The following is a 22,231-nucleotide window of genomic DNA, read 5'->3' as shown; positions in this document are numbered from 1 at the left end:
AAAGACAACACTTTTAAAGCATGTGTTCCGTATGCTGATTGTCGCTTGAACTATCAAACCTTCCATGATGAGCCATGAGGATGAGAAATTTACGGGTTCTTCCCTAGGTGTTGATGTTATTCTAGATGAAGAAATTATGAGAAATGCTCCGCATTGTGTTCACGGTAGGAAAAGTTCAAACACTGTGAAAACAGCGTTGCATTGATATCGTAGTCCTAGATCCTGCATACAGACGGTGCACGAGTCTAGCTTGACGGTACACGATGCTGACTTGACTCTAGAAATAGTAGGGACAATTGTCAGAATCGAGTCCCGGATTACTCCAATTGCAAGCAGGACTAGTACTACGTGTAACAAGTCCTGCTTGCATACTGAGTAAGTCGTCCCTTCCTTCCCTTGAGCGAAACGCGTGCACCGTCTGCAAACAGGACTAGGACTCAAGAGTCAGATGCCAACGTGAGTCTAACTAGTGGAGGTGTAAATCTTAAGGATACCGTATATAGACAGAATAAGAACTTGACTACGTTGGTACTAATACTAATAGGATAGTCATATTATGTTCTGAGTTCAGTTCAGTTCAGTGGGTACATGTAGGTCCAGCCGTTCTACATTTGTAGTTCGGCTGAGGAACTTGGAAGTCCAAAACTTGTTTTGTCTTCAGCAGGTTTTTTTTTAGCTGTTCTTGCCAGTAGATATTGACTCTTCTATTAACTATTTTCTTCCCGTACTTGATTGGAGGGGTGTGTGCAAAGAAATCATAAATGTCTTGTACATGTAGTTGATATTTCTGTAGAATAAACTTGAGGCCAATGAACCAGCTGTTACTTTTTAGATCTTTGATAGCAATTTGTCTTTCACTAATGGAGAAGCAAGGTGATGTATTATCCTGTAGAATTCTTCCTGAGAGTGTTAACTTCCTTTTATCAATCTCGGCTTCATTTGTATGAAGACCAGAGAGTAAGTATTAAAATAGGTTCATCAGCTGTATAGTCAACTAAAAATGTAATGAAAAGATTTGTTTCAGTATGTTTTTTTTTGTGTGTTAATTCTAGCTTATTGATATCGGCTCTTGTAAGATTCACAGTTTCAAGTCCATAGATTAATCTTAGAAGGATGTACATGTAATGTAGGTTGTCCACATAGCGATGGTTACTGTAGGGTTTAAGCCATTTTTTTCCATGGCAGCCATATCCAAGTAAGGAGTATACTGCTTTTTGTGCAGATGATATACTCATGTCAATGTCGGCTCTAGTCTTGCTGCTAGACGTTCAGGCTTTCTTTCGATACTATATTATAAGCAAACAAAGTTCGCAGTGAGGGCTTGCCCGATAGCGATGTTAGGTTGTGTGTCATATTGTATCGGAAGAACATCTGAGGTCTAGCAGATAGACTATGTCGGCTCTTGAAGTTGTGTTTCTTTTAATACCAAGATGGATAATAGATGCTTGGACTGGAAGCACATCACCTTGCAATGATAAAAACTGTTTGAGAAGATCTTGTCGAATTGGTACCACTGAACTTTAGTTGAGGTTCATAGAGTATCTTCATTTGATGTATAGTGTTTGTAAAACAGTCAAGTACTTGCTGGGTATCAGTAGTATTATCAACTAGTAGAGAGGTATCATCTGCAAATGTAGGGCAGACACAGTTAATGGTACCAATATGACAACCCATTTCCTTGTTATAAATATATACCTTGTAGAGATGTGCAGATAGAATGCCTCCTTGACAAACTCCTTGTTGTATTTGAAAACTGCTTGAGATTTGATTACTCCATTTAACACTGGAAGTAGCATTCTTGTATAGCAGCATGACATTCTTGACAGCTGGTTGAGAGAAATTGGACAGGTAGAGTTTACAAAAGAGAGGGACTTACATTTGTATGCCACACCACATCAAAGGCTTTTTTGGCATCAAGGGTGATAAATAAAAGTGAACATTTATTGTCTTTAGCATTGTTTACAACTTCAGAAACTATAAAAGCTGCATTAGCTGTTGACACATTCTTTGCAAATCCAAAATTGTAATTTGTTTTGTTGTTTACAGAAAGACTCTTCCATCCTAGTGACAAGTGTTTTTACGGTGATTTTACCAATAATTGGTAGACAGGTAATACCATGATAGCTTGCAGCTACATTTATATGGTGGTCTGTTGTTTACCATATTTGTGGACAGACATAATAATTCCTTCTTTTAAGGATTTAGGAATGTGGTTGTGTGTTAACATGGCATTGATCAGTGGAGGAATGTGGTTATGTTGTAACATGGCATTGATCAGTGGTAAAAGGTGTTTGATGATGATACGTGTATCTTGACCTGTCTTCAAATGTTCTACAGTCATACCATGAATATCAGATGCTTTGTTACAAGCCAATGAGTCAATATAAGAATTGATAACGTGTCTTCTGTTATGTAGAGGACATCTTGTGATATTTAGATAAGAACTGTTCTAGTTCTATTTTGCTTCCATTTATCATAATTTTTGATGTTGTGTGATACAGGTTGATTCTGAAGAACTGTTTGCCACATAGAGATGCTTTAATTGACAGAGAACATTCACATTCAAGATCATTATTGTCTACCTTTGAATGCATTGTGGTATGTTGATCTCTATAGTAGTCGACAAAACAGTTCTTTATGAGCTCATATGCAGCAGCAGATAAAGTTAGTACAACGCCATCTCCAATGATTTCAGTTTTACAATGTAAGCTGCATTATTTTTCTTGGTTATGGCTTTCCTGGTATTCAGTGAATAGTTGGTGTTATTTCTGTTACTGGCTAAGTCACTTGACTTTGAAAGAGTGTAAATTTGTGGAGGTTTATTTGTTCTCTGTGGTTGGGACATTGCAAAAGACATAGTTGGACTGATATAAGTAGTAATTCTCATAAGTGGTGATACTCGTGGAATTGCTGTAGTACTAGCAATATGCTGAGAACACTGTAGATATTCATTGAATTTGTAAATGATATGTACTTATTTGCTGGATCAAATGCACACTTGAATTAAAAGCTCCTTATTGCACACAGCAGACAGCAAAGTTAAAAATTGGACAGTTGGGTTAAAATGTCTGTAGCAAAGTTAACAGTTTAAAAACTGGATAAAATATAACTATATGAAAGCTTCCAATTTAGGACAGTTACATCACAGGACAAGACACATTAAATAACTCATTCAGAATTAAGAGTAGTAAGCAGTTTTTGAGTACAGGAATGCAACTTGACAATATGGCGGCAGCTACATGTACACACATGGAGCTTCTGCTGAATAACTTATCCACATACTCACTGTCATACATATGATACATTTTCGGCACTTGACATGTTAGTTTTGGTTTCTTCTTCAACTGCTGTGTCAACGAGTATACTTCTCAGGAAGTTAGAATACCAGTTTTATTGGCAGGAGTCACTTCTGAGGTGTGCTGGATAGCTTTTGTTTTCAGGAGCATAGAAAAAAATCGCCAATCGCTGTTGCATCAACTTGTCTTATCTTGAATGATCCCTTACATTAGGATGCCCTCTGTCGGTATATGAGTATCCTAAGGTATGGTGTAAAGCAGGAAACAACAGAAATGTACGTTGGTATATTCCGCAATGACGTACATGTATGTCTGGGTATCTGTATCTGTATATGTGTAACTTGGTATCTGTCATGTGTAGCTGGGTATCAGGACTCAAAAGTGGTCCCATTTCAAATGCTGCCCCTCAAAACAATGGAGAAAGCGGCGCCTCTAGAAAAACTCACCATACCTTTACTTCTATTAAGTTTTGTCGCCGAACACAACCAAATGCACATTCATTTATTAATGTTTTACAAGTGTTCATGAAAGGAACTTTAGCAAATGCCCAGCTAGCCAAATATCAAACAAATACCCTCCCCGTGTACATAAATTTTGCTGCTAAAATTTTTTGTTTGTTCAGCTGCAGTGATCATCACTTTCCTGGTCTGCCTAATATCGTCAAGATTGTCGCTATAGGAAGCTACATGTACATGTATTTAAATGCATTTCACTCAAACTTCCAACAATCTTCCACTATGTATCATGCTGCCGTGAATGTATGTTATTACAAGGTCTGATTACAATTATGATTCACCATGGGGCTACATTAGTCGCGGTGTTGGTTAGGGGAAAGGGCCACTTTCGGAGTGGGGCTGCTTTCTCCAGTATTCATGTAGCTGAGGATCAGTCCAGTCATTGACAGTGGAGATAGACTGCTGGCACTGTCTGTTATTCTATGTAGTATACATTATATCATGGATGTATTAGGGGAGAGTAACGACATTTTACAATGTATGTATCTCTGTAGTATGAATCTAAACATGTATAAGCAGTCTAGTTCCTATACAGTATCATTACTATTTACACCTCCAATCAGTCTAGTTCCTATACAGTATCATTACTATTTACACCTCCAATCAGTCTAGTTCCTATACAGTATCATTACTATTTACACCTCCAATCAGTCTAGTTCCTATACAGTATCATTACTATTTACACCTCCAATCAGTCTAGTTCCTATACAGTATCGTTACCATTTACACCTCCAATCAGTCAAGTTCCTATACAGTATCATTACTATTTACACCTCCAATCAGTCTAGTTCCTATACAGTATCATTACTATTTACACCTCCAATCAGTCTAGTTCCTATACAGTATCATTACTATTTACACCTCCAATCAGTCTAGTTCCTATACAGTATCGTTACTATTTACACCTCCAATCACAGTCTAGTTCCTATACAGTATCATTACTATTTACACCTCCAATCAGTCTAGTTCCTATACAGTATCATTACTATTTACACCTCCAATCAGTCTAGTTCCTATACAGTATCATTACTATTTACACCTCCAATCAGTCTAGTTCCTATACAGTATCATTACTATTTACACCTCCAATCAGTCTAGTTCCTATACAGTATCGTTACCATTTACACCTCCAATCAGTCAAGTTCCTATACAGTATCATTACTATTTACACCTCCAATCAGTCTAGTTCCTATACAGTATCATTACTATTTACACCTCCAATCAGTCTAGTTCCTATACAGTATCATTACTATTTACACCTCCAATCAGTCTAGTTCCTATACAGTATCGTTACTATTTACACCTCCAATCACAGTCTAGTTCCTATACAGTATCATTACTATTTACACCTCCAATCAGTCTAGTTCCTATACAGTATCATTACTATTTACACCTCCAATCAGTCTAGTTCCTATACAGTATCATTACTATTTACACCTCCAATCAGTCTAGTTCCTATACAGTATCATTACTATTTACACCTCCAATCAGTCAAGTTCCTATACAGTATCATTACTATTTACACCTCCAATCAGTCTAGTTCCTATACAGTATCATTACGATTTACACCTCCAATCAGTCTAGTTCCTATACAGTATCATTACTATTTACACCTCCAATCAGTCAAGTTCCTATACAGTATCATTACTATTTACACCTCCAATCAGTCTAGTTCCTATACAGTATCATTACTATTTACACCTCCAATCAGTCTAGTTCCTATACAGTATCATTACTATTTACACCTCCAATCAGTCTAGTTCCTATACAGTATCATTACTATTTACACCTCCAATCAGTCTAGTTCCTATACAGTATCATTACTATTTACACCTCCAATCAGTCTAGTTCCTATACAGTATCATTACTATTTACACCTCCAATCAGTCTAGTTCCTATACAGTATCATTACTATTTACACCTCCAATCAGTCTAGTTCCTATACAGTATCATTACTATTTACACCTCCAATCAGTCTAGTTCCTATACAGTATCATTACTATTTACACCTCCAATCAGTCTAGTTCCTATACAGTATCATTACTATTTACACCTCCAATCAGTCTAGTTCCTATACAGTATCGTTACTATTTACACCTCCAATCAGTCTAGTTCCTATACAGTATCCTTACTATTTACACCTCCAATCAGTCTAGTTCCTATACAGTATCGTTACTATTTACACCTCCAATCAGTCTAGTTCCTATACAGTATCATTACTATTTACACCTCCAATCAGTCTAGTTCCTATACAGTATCATTACTATTTACACCTCCAATCAGTCTAGTTCCTATACAGTATCGTTACTATTTACACCTCCAATCAGTCGAGTTCCTATACAGTATCATTACTATTTACACCTCCAATCAGTCGAGTTCCTATACAGTATCGTTACTATTTACACCTCCAATCAGTCTAGTTCCTATACAGTATCGTTACTATTTACACCTCCAATCAGTCTAGTTCCTATACAGTATCATTACTATTTACACCTCCAATCAGTCTAGTTCCTATACAGTATCATTACTATTTACACCTCCAATCAGTCTAGTTCCTATACAGTATCATTACTATTTACACCTCCAATCAGTCTAGTTCCTATACAGTATCATTACTATTTACACCTCCAATCAGTCTAGTTCCTATACAGTATCATTACTATTTACACCTCCAATCAGTCTAGTTCCTATACAGTATCATTACTATTTACACCTCCAATCAGTCTAGTTCCTATACAGTATCGTTACTATTTACACCTCCAATCAGTCTAGTTCCTATACAGTATCATTACTTTTTACACCTCCAATCAGTCTAGTTCCTATACAGTATCATTACTATTTACACCTCCAATCAGTCTAGTTCCTATACAGTATCATTACTATTTACACCTCCAATCAGTCTAGTTCCTATACAGTATCGTTACTATTTACACCTCCAATCAGTCTAGTTCCTATACAGTATCATTACTATTTACACCTCCAATCAGTCTAGTTCCTATACAGTATCGTTACTATTTACACCTCCAATCAGTCTAGTTCCTATACAGTATCATTACTATTTACACCTCCAATCAGTCTAGTTCCTATACAGTATCATTACTATTTACACCTCCAATCAGTCTAGTTCCTATACAGTATCGTTACTATTTACACCTCCAATCAGTCGAGTTCCTATACAGTATCATTACTATTTACACCTCCAATCAGTCGAGTTCCTATACAGTATCGTTACTATTTACACCTCCAATCAGTCTAGTTCCTATACAGTATCATTACTATTTACACCTCCAATCAGTCTAGTTCCTATACAGTATCATTACTATTTACACCTCCAATCAGTCTAGTTCCTATACAGTATCATTACTATTTACACCTCCAATCAGTCTAGTTCCTATACAGTATCATTACTATTTACACCTCCAATCAGTCTAGTTCCTATACAGTATCATTACTATTTACACCTCCAATCAGTCTTGTTCCTATACAGTATCATTACTATTTACACCTCCAATCAGTCGAGTTCCTATACAGTATCGTTACTATTTACACCTCCAATCAGTCTTGTTCCTATACAGTATCATTACTATTTACACCTCCAATCAGTCTAGTTCCTATACAGTATCATTACTATTTACACCTCCAATCAGTCTAGTTCCTATACAGTATCATTACTATTTACACCTCCAATCAGTCTAGTTCCTATACAGTATCATTACTATTTACACCTCCAATCAGTCGAGTTCCTATACAGTATCATTACTATTTACACCTCCAATCACAGTCTTGTTCCTATACAGTATCGTTACTATTTACACCTCCAATCACAGTCTTGTTCCTATACAGTATCGTTACTATTTACACCTCCAATCAGTCTTGTTCCTATACAGTATCGTTACTATTTACACCTCCAATCAGTCGAGTTCCTATACAGTATTGTTACTATTTACACCTCCAATCAGTCGAGTTCCTATACAGTATCGTTACGATTTACATGTCCACTCACTCACTCACTCACTCACTCACTCACTCACTCACTCACTCACTCACTCACTTCATTAGAGAGACATTGGCAACCAGACTAGAATCTAAGTGAAATGTTGCTTTAATGACAGGTTTGACATATTCTGTACGTACATGTAGAATATAAATTATACATCTGTAACCTTACAAAAATACACAAGTACTTCTAAATATGTAATTATAACAGACATATTGTAGACATATTACAGACATTCAACAGACATATTACTGGCATAACAGCACATTATGGACATACATATATAAAAGACATTACATGCAGACATGAATAACAAATTACACCCCATCAGTTGTTTTTATCAATATTCACGTTGATACATGTCTGTAATGAAAACTGTAGTAAAATTTAGCCCTAGATATTTAATACATGTACATGATTTCAAAGCTAGATACAATATGTCATTATGCTAAGATAGTTATGCTCTACCACATTTTCAGCAAAGTAGAAAATGGGTGACTACTTTTTGGTTTTCAGGTTTTCAAGTGTCACAACCTATTTCTGTAATTCATTCACAAATAAGTTTTAGTCTAATATCTCCCCTGTGTTTGTTTTGTTCAGTGAGATAATTAATTGTTGTCATGCATTGAAAACTAAGGCCAAAAAAGAAGAAGAATTGTTTCAGGTCATCATTTAAATCCCCCTCAAATTAGTACTGGCGACCTGTGCAGCTGTGTCATCTGCATACATGTAAAGATCAGATGTATTTGTAAATAAAGGAAGATCATTGATGAAAAGTAGAAAGAATAAGGGGCCTAAGATAGATCCCTGTGGTACACCCACAAAGACTTGACAAGAATTACTAAATGCCCCATTGAATGAAACCATCTGGTTTCTTTCCTCCAAATATGATGGGAAAAACAACATAGTATTTTCTGAGCATCCATAAATTCTAAGTTTTTGTAGTAAGATATTGTGATCAACAAGATCAAAAGCCTTTCTGAAATCAACAAGTAGGACGCCTATGAGATTTCCCTTATCGATTTCTTGGTACCATGAGTTAGTGATATTTGTTAATGCTGATTGACATGAGTGAAACTTGCGAAAGCCTGATTGTTTGTTTGACAATAACTTGAAAGTGCACAAAAAGTTATAGAAGTGAGTGTGAACATGTCTTTCTAAAATTTTGGATAAGACAGGCAATACGGAAATAGGTCTGTAATTTGATACAATATCTCTTGCACCTTTTTTATACAATGGTGTCACTTTTGCAGATTTCCACTGAACAGGAAATGTCCCAGAGGAAATTGCATGATTGAAAATTGCAGTGAGACTATACATTTGTATGTTATTTGAGTTGCACCAATCTTCAAAAAGCGAGGACTAATGCCATCTAGACCTGTTGACTTTTTGCAATCAATACTCCTGAGAAATTTTGTAACTTCGGCTTCTTGGAGCAAAGGGATTGCAAATTTGTTATCGTTTGGGAGATTATATGAAACAAAGTGTTTCAATTTATTAATATTGTCATCATTGTTGTTATCTGTTTGTTAGATATACTCAGAAGCTACACTTGTGAAAAATTATTGAACACATTGGCCATTTCTTGTACTTCTGAAATTTCATTACCTTGACTTGTTAAAAAAGTGGGGTTTTTACAATTGGAAGTTGGAATCAATTGATTAAAAAATTTCCAAAAATCCGTGGTACCTTTATTTAACACATTATTGTAAAATTCACGTTTTGCTGTTCTGGTTAAGTTTGTGACTTGCTCTAAAGTACTAAATAAAATGAACAGTAACTGCCATAAATAGTAGATTGAGTGACAGGTTTGTTGAGAATTTAAAAAAAAAAAAGTGTTGTCGCACCATTTTAGACAAACTGTCCTGATCAGAGACAATTCTTTTTTTCTTGGCCTACATGTGACTGCCTTTTTATTTCCTGAAGGTCCAACACTGCTGTTTGAGAGATATTTCCGAGGACAGAAATCTGGTCGTAGATTCTTTGCTTGTTCAGCCTGCAGGGATAGAAAAGACTGTGAGTTTTTTCAGTATGAAGATGATAAAGTTTCTGAGATTAGGAAAGAAGCAAGAGCAGAATACAACAAATCAAGGCAGCCAGTGTACAGTCACACAGAATACTATCAAAGGTCAGTCAGGCATTCATACTTATTCTGCATAGTATTAGTTTCTTTATATAAATTGTGTTTGTGTTATCCCAGATAGCATGTAGTGGTTCAGAACATATGATATACCATCAAAACTAAATACAATAGTGTGAGGTTCCCCTCCACAGTCTATAGTGTGTGTCATTATAGACAGTCACTGGAGTTTCCCCTCCACAGTCTATAGTGTGTGCAATCATAGACAGTCACTGGAGTTTCCCCTCCACAGTCTATAGTGTGTGTCATCATAGACAGTCACTGGAGTTTCCCCTCCACAGTCTATAGTGTGTGTCATCATAGACAGTCACTGGAGTTTCCCCTCCACAGTTTATGGTGTGTCATCATAGACAGTCACTGGAGTTTCCCCTTCACAGTCTATAGTGTGTGTCATCATAGACAGTCACTGGAGTTTCCCCTCCACAGTTTATAGTGTGTCATCATAGACAGTCACTGGAGTTTCCCCTCCACAGTCTATAGTGTGTGTCATCATAGACAGTCACTGGAGTTTCCCCTCCACAGTTTATGGTGTGTCATCATAGACAGTCACTGGAGTTTCCCCTCCACAGTCTATAGTGTGTGTCATCATAGACAGTCACTGGAGTTTCCCCTCCACAGTTTATGGTGTGTCATCATAGACAGTCACTGGAGTTTCCCCTCCACAGTCTATAGTGTGTGCAATCATAGACAGTCACTGGAGTTTCCCCTCCACAGTCTATAGTGTGTGTCATCATAGACAGTCTGTGGAGTTTCCCCTCCACAGTTTATAGTGTGTGCAATCATAGACAGTCACTGGAGTTTCCCCTCCACAGTCTATGGCTTGTGTCATCATAGACAGTCACTGGAGTTTCCCCTCCACAGTCTACAGTGTGTGTCATCATAGACAGTCACTGGAGTTTCCCCTCCACAGTCTATGGCTTGTGTCATCATAGACAGTCACTGGAGTTTCCCCTCCACAGTTTATGGTGTGTGTCATCATAGACAGTCACTGGAGTTTCCCCTCCACAGTTTATGGTGTGTGTCATCATAGACAGTCACTGGAGTTTCCCCTCCACAGTCTATGGCTTGTGTCATCATAGACAGTCACTGGAGTTTCCCCTCCACAGTTTATGGTGTGTGTCATCATAGACAGTCACTGGAGTTTCCCCTCCACAGTTTATGGTGTGTGTCATCATAGACAGTCACTGGAGTTTCCCCTCCACAGTTTATGGTGTGTGTCATCATAGACAGTCACTGGAGTTTCCCCTCCACAGTCTATAGTGTGTGTCATCATAGACAGTCACTGGAGTTTCCCCTCCACAGTTTATGGTGTGTCATCATAGACAGTCACTGGAGTTTCCCCTCCACAGTCTATAATGTGTGTCATCATAGACAGTCACTGGAGTTTCCCCTCCACAGTCTATAGTGTGTGCAATCATAGACAGTCACTGGAGTTTCCCCTCCACAGTTTATGGTGTGTCATCAATCATGACAGTCACTGGAGTTTCCCCTCCACAGTCTATAGTGTGTGTCATCATAGACAGTCACTGGAGTTTCCCCTCCACAGTTTATAGTGTGTCATCATAGACAGTCACTGGAGTTTCCCCTCCACAGTTTATGGTGTGTGTCATCATAGACAGTCACTGGAGTTTCCCCTCCACAGTTTATGGTGTGTGTCATCATAGACAGTCACTGGAGTTTCCCCTCCACAGTTTATGGTGTGTGTCATCATAGACAGTCACTGGAGTTTCCCCTCCACAGTTTATGGCTTGTGTCATCATAGACAGTCACTGGAGTTTCCCCTCCACAGTTTATGGCTTGTGTCATCATAGACAGTCACTGGAGTTTCCCCTCCACAGTTTATGGCTTGTGTCATCATAGACAGTCACTGGAGTTTCCCCTCCACAGTTTATGGTGTGTGTCATCATAGACAGTCACTGGAGTTTCCCCTCCACAGTTTATGGTGCCATTAAGTTTTATTTATGTTTAAAACTGGCATCGTTTAATCATCTTTTTTTGTATCTTGAAAATTTTATTTATTTTCCCATCAAGAGCACTGTAAGGCAGCCACTTAATATAGTTGAGATTAACTAATACACTTTTACAATACAATAAAAACACACACAAAGGTTAAAAGAAGGACTGGAAAACATTGTAAACAAAGACATATTGATGAAATGTTTATGTGTTAGTGATGCATGACTTTTATGTGGTGATTGTGCTATTAAACTTACCTTCCCAACTTCCAACTGCCATGTTGAATTTGGCTTATTTGCAAGATATCAGAATTCACTTGGAGAAAATAACTTGTACATTATGTAACGTTCTACTCAGAAAGTATAGAAAGGTTGTATTGCTAAGTAAAATACTACTCAAGAGTCAATGCACTTACATGTAGTAAACAAAATTCAACATGGAGGTCAATTTGTAGGATGGCTATATTTAGTGTTCTCATGCAAAATGGCCAGACGGTTGCTTGATCTGAGCAGACAGGTTTCAGAAAGCATGATTTGATCCCCATCCAAGTTGCTGTACCTGTAAACAATGTGTACCAGGGAGGAAAGTCATGCCTTTGTAGAATTAATCTGAGACAGTCCTTATAACATAGCAAAAATTTAGAGTGAATCTTCTAAAAATATATTTTTCACCAAATCTAATTTTCTGCAAGTAAATCATTTTGTTTCATTTCATTGTCATCATAGATATAAATCTACAATGAACCTGCCATCATCTCAGAGGGGGTACTGCCACCAATGTAACTTGCTGCTGTTGCCAGGAGAACCTGAAGCTCATCAAGATCACACTAACAGAGTTGTTCGAGGACTAACAACACAACAAATGCATGAACCAAGCTACATATTGGATCCAATTGAAAACAAGAAAACAAATGCTGTAAGTTGAGGCACTGTAGTCTGGAACCCATAGTCAATATGGAATATTCCATACATTTGTATCTTGTAACTATAGAATAGGACATCGTAGACTCCAAACTGTAGAGATAGATAGCCTGAAACACTTAGTCACAGTGTGAAACACATAGTCACAGTGTGGAGATAGATAGCCTGAAACACTTAGTCACACTGTGAATCACATAGTCACACTGTGAAACACAGTCACAGTATGAAAACACATAGTCACAGTGTAGAGATAGATAGCCTGAATCACATAGTCACACTGTGAAACACATAGTCACAGTATGGAGATAGATAGCCTGAAACACTTAGTCACACTGTGAAACACAGAGTCACAGTGTGGAGATAGATAGCCTGAAACACAGTCACACGGTGAAACACATAGTCACAGTGTGGAGATAGATAGCCTGAAACACTTAGTCACACTGTGACTCACATAGTCACACTATAGAGATAGATAGCCTGAAACACATAGTCACAGTGTAGAGATAGATAGCCTGAAACACAGTCACGGTATGGAGATAGATAGCCTGAAATACTTAGTCACACTGTGAAACACATGGTCACAGTGTAGAGATAGATAGCCTGAATCACATAGTCACACTGTGAAACACATAGTCACAGTGTGGAGATAGATAGCCTGAAACACTTAGTCACACTGTGAAACACATAGTCACAGTGTGGAGATAGATAGCCTGAAACACTTAGTCACACTGTGAAACACAGAGTCACAGTGTGGAGATAGATAGCCTGAAACACATAGTCACATGGTGAAACACGTAGTCACAGTGTGGAGATAGATAGCCTGAAACACTTAGTCACACTGTGAAACACGTAGTCACAGTGTGGAGATAGATAGCCTGAAACACATAGTCACACTGTGAATCACATAGTCACACTATAGAGATAGATAGCCTGAAACACAGTCACAGTGTAGAGATAGATAGCCTGAAACACATAGTCACAGTGTAGAGATAGATAGCCTGAAACACATAGTCACAGTGTAGAGATAGATAGCCTGAAACACATAGTCACACTGTGAAACACATAGTCATACTGTGAATCACATAGTCACAGTGTGAAACACATAGTTACACTGTGAATCACATAGTCACAGTGTGGTAATAGATAGCCTGAAATACATAGTCACAGTGTAGAGATAGATAGCCTGAAACACTTAGTCACACTGTGAAACACTTAGTCACACTGTGGAGATAGATAGCCTGCTGAATCACATAGTCACACTATGAAGATAGATAGCCTGAAACACATAGTCACACTGTGAATCACATAGTCACACTGTGAAACACATAGTCACTGTGTGGAGATAGATAGCCTGAAACACATAGTCACTGTGTGGAGATAGATAGCCTGAAACACATAGTCACACTGTGAAACACATAGTCACAGTGTGGAGATAGATAGCCTGAAACACATAGTCACACTGTGAAACACATAGTCACAGTGTGGAGATAGATAGCCTGAAACACATAGTCACACTGTGAAACACATAGTCACTGTGTGGAGATAGATAGCCTGAAACACATAGTCACACTGTGAAACACATAGTCACAGTGTGGAGATAGATAGCCTGAAACACTTAGTCACACTGTGAAACACATAGTCACAGTGTGGAGATAGATAGCCTGAAACACTTAGTCACACTGTGAAACACATAGTCACTGTGTGGAGATAGATAGCCTGAAACACATAGTCACTATATCATTTCATTTCCTTGAACTGGATTCCAGGTCAGAGGCACAGGTATTGGAATTGACCATTATTGTTTACCTACCAAAGTTAAAGTGTAAAAAACTGTCATTTTCATCCATACAGCAACTTTTAAAGCCCAGCAATTCAAAGGCCATAAGGGGAAGATTATTATACTAAGAGAGGATCATTCTCATGTTGAGGACCATCTTTTACTATACATGTTAGCTCTGTTTTCATGCCTAAATTAATCCTAATTCTAAACTGAGCCCTGAACTCAAGAATCTTTCAATTTTCTTTCTTACAGCAATATCTGTACAATAATAAAGCTGTTGACTTTCTTCTATCCACAATAAAGACGATGGGTTGTGATAGAGTTTTATGTGTTGGTACACCAAGGTAAATGACTTCACTTACTCTTAATCCATATCATGAAAGACAGTGGGTTGTGATAGAGTTTTATGTGTTGGTACACCAAGGTAAATGACTTCACTTACTCTTAATCCGTATCATGAAAGACAGTGGGTTGTGGTAGAGTTTTATGTGTTGGTACACCAAGGTAAATGACTTCGCATACTCTTAATCCGTATCGTGAAAGACAGTGGGTTGTGGTAGAGTTTTATGTGTTGGTACACCTAGTTGGTACCACCTGACTTCACTTACTCTTATCATGAAGGATTCACATGAATTTGAAAAGAAGCAGATATACATGTAACTTGTTAAATTATGAGTTTCTTGCAATCAAATTAAGAAAGGATTGTAGTATTTGAAAGACAAACACTAATTAAATGTACATCTTTCTCTTTCTGTTGTAGACTTCATGAAGCCATAATGGGGTCAAAGGTCACAGATGGCAAGGATGGTTTGAAAAGTTTACTGCTGGACATTGATCACAGATATGTATGTGCTTGTGGTTTGAATTTATCCTGTTAAAGTGACATAAACTGTGTGTTAATATTGATGCAAAACACCAAATAAACCATTCTTGCATTATGTTACATTGATGCATATCTTTGATGTAATATTACACATTTCCACCAAAAGCTGGTGCAGGTTTATATACCGATATACCAGTATATACATATTTAGAAGTTGTATGTCAATTAACTGACAAATCCATGTGGCTATTACTATGGCAGTATAATCTTGAAAAGTCGACAAGAAGTGGTGACAGGCGACTTTTTTTTTTACTGCAATGCAGTGTGTGGTGTTTGTATTCATTCATATGTGCAGTTTATGTAACTACATTTGAATGACATTTTAATAATTTGCATTATGTAATTTGGATATATTTAACTTATTTCTTAGTGTGGGTGTCATTCTGATGTCACATTGTAACAGGCAGTCTAACCATCAAACTTAGATATTTTCACTTTGAGATCAATTTGTGATTTTACAGTCTTCAACTAGTTTTCAAAGACTAATTTTCACTACTTTAATACCAGACTGGTTCATTGCATTCTTATATGAGAAGGCATTTTAGTCACAACTTATTTGTCATCCATATGGCCAATTTAAAAGTTCTCTGACGTTAACTTAAGTTTCTCCTTTTTCCCCCCAGTATCAATTCTACTCACCAGAACACTACTGTAGATACAACATGTTTAATCACCATTTCTTTGATGGAGCAGACAGTCTGAAAACATTTCAGGATTTTCTACTTCAAAATGGTGGACAAGGCATTGTCATGGTAACTGACCCTCCCTTTGGAGGACTTGTAGAAGTGCTTGCATTCACTGTAAAGAGAATCATGGCTGCTTGGAAGGCTGGTAAATCAGGTATGTACATGTACTTATAATGGTTATATTGCAGTCATGGCTGGAAAAGTAGAGTTTGATTTTTGCACAAAACCATAAACTATTCATCAGCTTAATAAATCAACTATGTAATTTGTCATTCTGATGAAGATTGTTAACCAGAACAGTTTTAAAGCTATATTCACTGTTTGTGCATTATAAACTTTGTAATTCAAGAGAGTGTACATTGGCCTTCAAATTTTGACATTGATGTTTTTGCAATATATGAATATTACCATGCAAAGTTAATATGAACAAGTGAAAATGTAAAGCACACCTACAGTAGATGTGAAATATCATAAAATAAAGAAAATCAATTCTTCTCTATGATCAGATTTTAATTTGACATAGATTTCAACCTAGGAATGATAGTGAGTTTAATTTGTACAATCACTCAGGTACATGTAATAGATATCATCTTCAGACTTAGAATGCTGTCCTCAGAAGGTATCTATTTTGTACCTAACTAAGAGACAATCTGTGTAGCGTATCTTGTACACCTTTCCTAGACTAATCATTGATACACCGCAAATGTGTGTCTCTTTCAATAAGAGTACATAGACAAGGCATTGGCTATCTCATCCTCCTTTCAACGTAAAAGTTGCATTGTCTAAATCTCATAACCTCTGTGTTGAGTAACATGGGTAATTTAATTCCTGGCAACAGATAAGAAAGAAAAAATGTTACTTTGTAACTCATATCTGTTTTCTGACCTTGTTTTGGAAGGTTGTTGACCGACATTGTTAATAGTATTACACCTATACTCATATTATTTTTCGTGTTTTCTTGAATTTTCTCAACTACATTCTCGTTAATTTCTTCTGCTGTGACCATGTCACCAAATGAACATTTCTCTACTTTCTTCATGTTTATAGTGACTCGGCTAGTATTTGCATCGCTGGACTACTAGTGTGTGACTTTGACCTAGTTCATACAAGTCAACACATGATTATGTATATTTGTTACAGTGTAACGAAAGATAAATAAACTTGGTGTCTTGCTTCTTGTCTATTCTTTCCCATACCAGTATCACAGCATTTTCTTTCATTTCTTACCGGTATATGCGGTATGACTTATAGTTTGCTGAAAGTTTGGTGTAGATGATTTATTTACTGACAACTGATTGGCTGATACCCTCAGTTTCACATGTCAGTCACACTGGTTATACCTACCTTGGGTACAAATAGTAGTTTTAAATTTACTTCAAGGGAACAACATTGACTGTAATAAACACATCTCAGTTTCAGTCAGTGACCACATACATAAATGTTATACAGAAAACTAACAAAGTGATTTCTTTCAGATTCCTGTTCAGATGCAGAACTTCCAGTCATTTGGACATTTCCATATTTTCTAGAATTCAGGATTATAGAATCACTGTCATCATTTCATATGTCAGACTACAAGGTAAGTTTTTGTAAGATTTCAGAGAATTATATGTTAGGGCAAATGAAAAAAATAGTGTGTTTCCGATAACCGACTAACCCTAGTTTAAGCTAAACATTTGTTTTGCATGCAAAAAGGTAAAATGGTTACAATTTACTGATAAGATATACTTGTTGGTCACAGTACTTCTAGTTTGATGAGGTTTAAAACAAATACATGAAGACAATTATTAGTTAAGTAGATGTACAGGTTATGCAGACTGTACTGTTATAGTCTAATAAGAGCTGGTTTCTCTCTGGAATATGATTTCAAAAACCCAGATCTTGTTGATATGGTTATACCTATGTAATTCTAAATGCCCCATTCCATAACCCTGTAAACTGACCTTGATTTGTGTTAAGCAGTAAAATGCAAATCTAACTATTGAAAATTGTATAATATAAGAAAAAAAACAGATAATAGTAACCGACCTGAGCAGGTGCATGTATGAACTTACAGTTATACTGGCTATATGATGTCATAGAGGGAATAATGACATCATAGAAGGGGATCGTGACGTCATAGAGGGGATTATGATGTCATAGAGGGGAGGGATAGTTTTTGTATTTCTTAGTAGTAAGCAGTGGCAGACAGTAGCAATTCGAAATTTAAAACTTGTCAGAATTTATCTGAGTTATGAATTCTTCTTCAATGACAATGTAAAAATATTGATTAGACTGCAGAAATCAGAAAAAAGATTGTGTTGTTCTTCCATGTAGATTTCTAATTGTCATCTTTCTTTGTACATCTATACATGGTAGGTAGAATATGACAACCATGCACTGTTCCAGTGTGGCAAAAAGAACAAAGGATCTCCAGTAAGGTTATTTACAAATATTCCACCAGTACAATTCAAACTACCTGAAGATGATGGCTACAGGTAAGTCATTTTACTTTACAACATATATACCAGAGATTACTCACACCAATAGGTGTGCATACTAGTGGTATTTGCACTGTAGTGCAGTATGGAGAACATTATATTGCATACCTGCATGCAAATAAGATGCAAATGAGGATTTAATCATTCAAGGCATGTTCATATTGCTTTTTTCGTGGTTTTTTTTCTCCGGCGTAAATAGGTGAGAACGATTAGTAAACAGAGGGGATCAGCTGTATGTGTTCACACACACAATGTGACACCATTATCCGCCGGCGTAAACGATAAGTTCAACGATAAGTGCATAGTGCGATCATTGTAAACAACATGAGTTGTAGAGACTGCCTTGTGTTGTTTATTGCTGTGTACGTTCATGCGTTCGAGAAATAAGCGAAGATGTCTTCTCAGATCTCATGCATGTTAACAATTTCACTCATCGTCGCGTCGTGATGCCCAGTTTAACTTTTATTTCGACAAGCCACGCAACACGCTCGACGTTGACATGTCGACCAACGTGAATTCATGTGTTTTCTATTCGTACAAATTCTGAATTCAGTCACACCAGTTGTTACCTCTTTCGCTGTTGTGGACCATAGGTGTATTACTATTAGCGAGGGACATGTTGTATGGTTTTTCTCTACTCCCGTTTGCCCCTGACATTAAACGTCTCTTCTCAAATAATGGTAGTTTGTCGACATAGTACAGCCATGGTTCTACTTCCATGGTACAGCAAATAGCCTACACGGCGGAGAACCACCGCCGGTTTCAGTATGAGTAAACGGCAAATAACTAATTTCTTTTCTCCGGCTAGTAAGCCAGGTAGGAGTGATGGAAATGGTGAACAACCCGCTAATGAAAAAAATAATATCGCAACGAGACCGCAGGCAAATTCTGCCTTCCGAAATACTTTCCACGCAAGGCCTTTCGTTGTTATGGCGGCAAATTTGCACTTCCGTATGTGATCTGTGCACTGTGTGCATGTCTGTAGTACTGTACATGTAACAATATCAGTATTTATCAAATCTCGTATCGTCTTTACTTTAATTTATTTGAACTGAACAATCTTCAGAGGAATAAGTGTGGCGTAGACATTCACTGGTAAAAAAGTCAAAAATGATTCACGCAATAGTCAACTTCCAAACACTTACGGCACTCAGTGGTGAAATGACCCAATATATGTTATCAATTTCACATCGCACATCAGTCGTCTGCTATGAAATATTTCAGTAAACCAAACGAAAAAAAAATCCTACCGAACACTAATTGTACGTAATTACGTGATGTTGAGAACTAGCTGCATTTATTTGCAGATTAATTACGTGACACCATCTGACTTGCACATGTAAAACGGGACGGGTTCCCCCAGTCACCCCATTACTTTTCCGAGTACATTCACATTCAGTCTCAGTAAAAAACTTCAAGATGGAAATATCGTAAAATTAAAACCCGAGGACAAGTACCTAAAACGTAGACATCAATAGCAACTTTTACACAAACCATATATTCACAGATACATGTACCTCCAATGCTCACAGCGTTTGAACTTATATGGCTGTGATGCTCATATGTCGGCCAAAATGTACCGTTAAAACTTATAATAGGGAGTTAATACAAAGGAAATCCACAAAATCTGAAGAGAATATTTACGCAAATTACTGTGCTATCTCGGCAACAACTTCTTTGATAGCAGTTTCCGTAAATACGGTGGCGAAGACATCGTGTGCTAAACATAAGGTATCTTTTCAGATCGTAACGAAAACGTATCTCACACGTGTTAAATTTTGGGCAATATGTGGTGGTTGAATAGCAAATTAACGAGTCTTGTTCTCCTAATAATATTTCGCGTAAGTTTGGCTCTGCAATTCGACAGGAAAACCTAAAAGTAGCAACATTTTGAAACGGCGTTTTCACTGTGACCTCGGCCATTTGCGTTACCGTTGGAGAAATTGTAGCGATTGCTTCCAGTCAAACATCGGAACGGAAAAAGGTACAAAAACAGAGGAAAGAACCCCAAAATCACAGTACACGCTACAGTTATTGCAGTTAGTATAAGACATAGTTTGAGTGAACCACATAAATGTTACATGGGAGGATGATTCATTGAAGGGATGATGTGGTGTGGTACATCAATAATAATAACAATATTTATGATTCGTTGCCGACTTCAATGTTTTTTTTAATACATTGGTGGTTCTGAATAAAGATTAGCAAGCTTACCAAAGTGTGATAGTAAAGATGAGTATATAAATACAAACGTGTTTATGCCAACTTATAACCAGTACATGAAATGGTTTCTTCCGGACAAAGTTTTATGACTTCACCCATGGTGCTACACACCACTATCCTAATAAACAAGAAAGGCCTAAGTACGCGGCGACATCAGTTTACAATACATGTATGAACATGTGGCTCGGTAATTGTCGATCGAACTCTCAATATTGCGCACTAATTAGCTGGCAACATGGTAATTTGCTGACCGGGGAAATTAGTGCGATGACTGCAATACACCGATTGAGGGCGCTTACACCGGCGTAAAGCGTTCACACCTACAACTGAGTACAAGCTAATCCTTTCCTCCGGAGGATCTCCGGAGCTGAATCAACCAAAACCTCCGCAGTAAAATAATCCACAGATTCTCCGGAGTCGACCATTCACACACGCAAATTACCTCCGGAGTTAATTTAAGTCACTGATTCTCCGGAGGATAGGTCCTAGTGTGAACGGAGTATGTTTCTCCATGAAAGCATGTGATTGCATAGTGTCAGTCTTCTGAAATTTGTTGTTTCAGATAGCACCCCTGCCACATAAGTGCCAGTGTGGGTACTGAGGGTATTTACACCCATGCGTGCAGTTTTCTGCTGCACTAATATGGAAATACTACCGCAGAGAACACTGCAAGCACTCATGCAAATACACCAAGTACACCAAACTTGCACTCATGCATGCTGGGATTCTGTCATGTTATTAGTGTTTTAGTCTTTGTTTATGATCACTTTGTATTTTATACATAGGATTTATGATGTTTTTTCACTCTGTATCACAGGTTATGTAAACAGTGCCAAAGATATGTTTCATCAGAAAATCTCCATTGTATGAAGTGTGATAAGTGTACCTCAAAGGATGGTAGAAGCTATATACATTGTGATCAATGTAACAAATGTGTCAAACCAGGTATGGGTCAGCTTATTTATTTTGTACTTCAACTATTCTTGTAACAATTTATCAATTAAAAAATGGTTGATATGGTTGGTCAGTAGACTGATTTGCCATTGTTTGTGCTTCATGTTGCTGTCACTTACAATATATTAGACATGTAGGGGAAGGTACCTGATACAAGTTGATAATCTGTGCATCAATATACTAGACATGTAGGGGATGGTACCTGATGTAAGTTGATAATCTGTACATCAATATACTAGACATGTAGGGGAAGGTACCTGATACAAGTTGATAATCTGTGCATCAATATACTAGACATGTAGGGGATGGTACCTGATGTAAGTTGATAATCTGTGCATCAATATACTAGACATGTAGGGGATGGTACCTGATACAAGTTGATAATCTGTGCATCAATATAC

The 22,231-nt window shown here is 37.3% G+C and overlaps 1 protein-coding gene across 2 annotated transcripts in view; it reads left to right on the top strand.

The window, feature by feature from the left end:
- The first annotated feature begins 3 nt into the window (after window positions 1-3).
- The window catches only part of LOC144446684 (rRNA N(6)-adenosine-methyltransferase ZCCHC4-like), a 26,392-nt gene continuing 4,164 nt past the window's right edge, over window positions 4-22,231 (top strand). Inside the window, exons 1-9 of one of the 2 annotated variants that reach the window (XM_078136503.1) lie at window positions 4-164; window positions 9,735-9,936; window positions 12,630-12,819; window positions 14,857-14,948; window positions 15,365-15,449; window positions 16,111-16,327; window positions 17,649-17,752; window positions 18,532-18,650; window positions 21,694-21,821. In XM_078136503.1, coding sequence (XP_077992629.1) covers window positions 65-164; window positions 9,735-9,936; window positions 12,630-12,819; window positions 14,857-14,948; window positions 15,365-15,449; window positions 16,111-16,327; window positions 17,649-17,752; window positions 18,532-18,650; window positions 21,694-21,821 — 1,237 coding nt within the window. In that variant the 5' untranslated portion in view covers window positions 4-64. The remainder of the gene's footprint in view (window positions 165-9,734; window positions 9,937-12,629; window positions 12,820-14,856; window positions 14,949-15,364; window positions 15,450-16,110; window positions 16,328-17,648; window positions 17,753-18,531; window positions 18,651-21,693; window positions 21,822-22,231) is intronic. The other variant, XM_078136505.1, reaches the window with a different exon arrangement.

This window comes from Glandiceps talaboti, chromosome 15 (assembly GCF_964340395.1).
Source record: "Glandiceps talaboti chromosome 15, keGlaTala1.1, whole genome shotgun sequence".
Lineage (NCBI taxonomy): Eukaryota > Metazoa > Hemichordata > Enteropneusta > Spengelidae > Glandiceps > Glandiceps talaboti.
The sequence above is the reverse complement of the archived record's forward strand: the minus strand, read 5'-3'. Positions and strand labels throughout refer to the sequence as shown.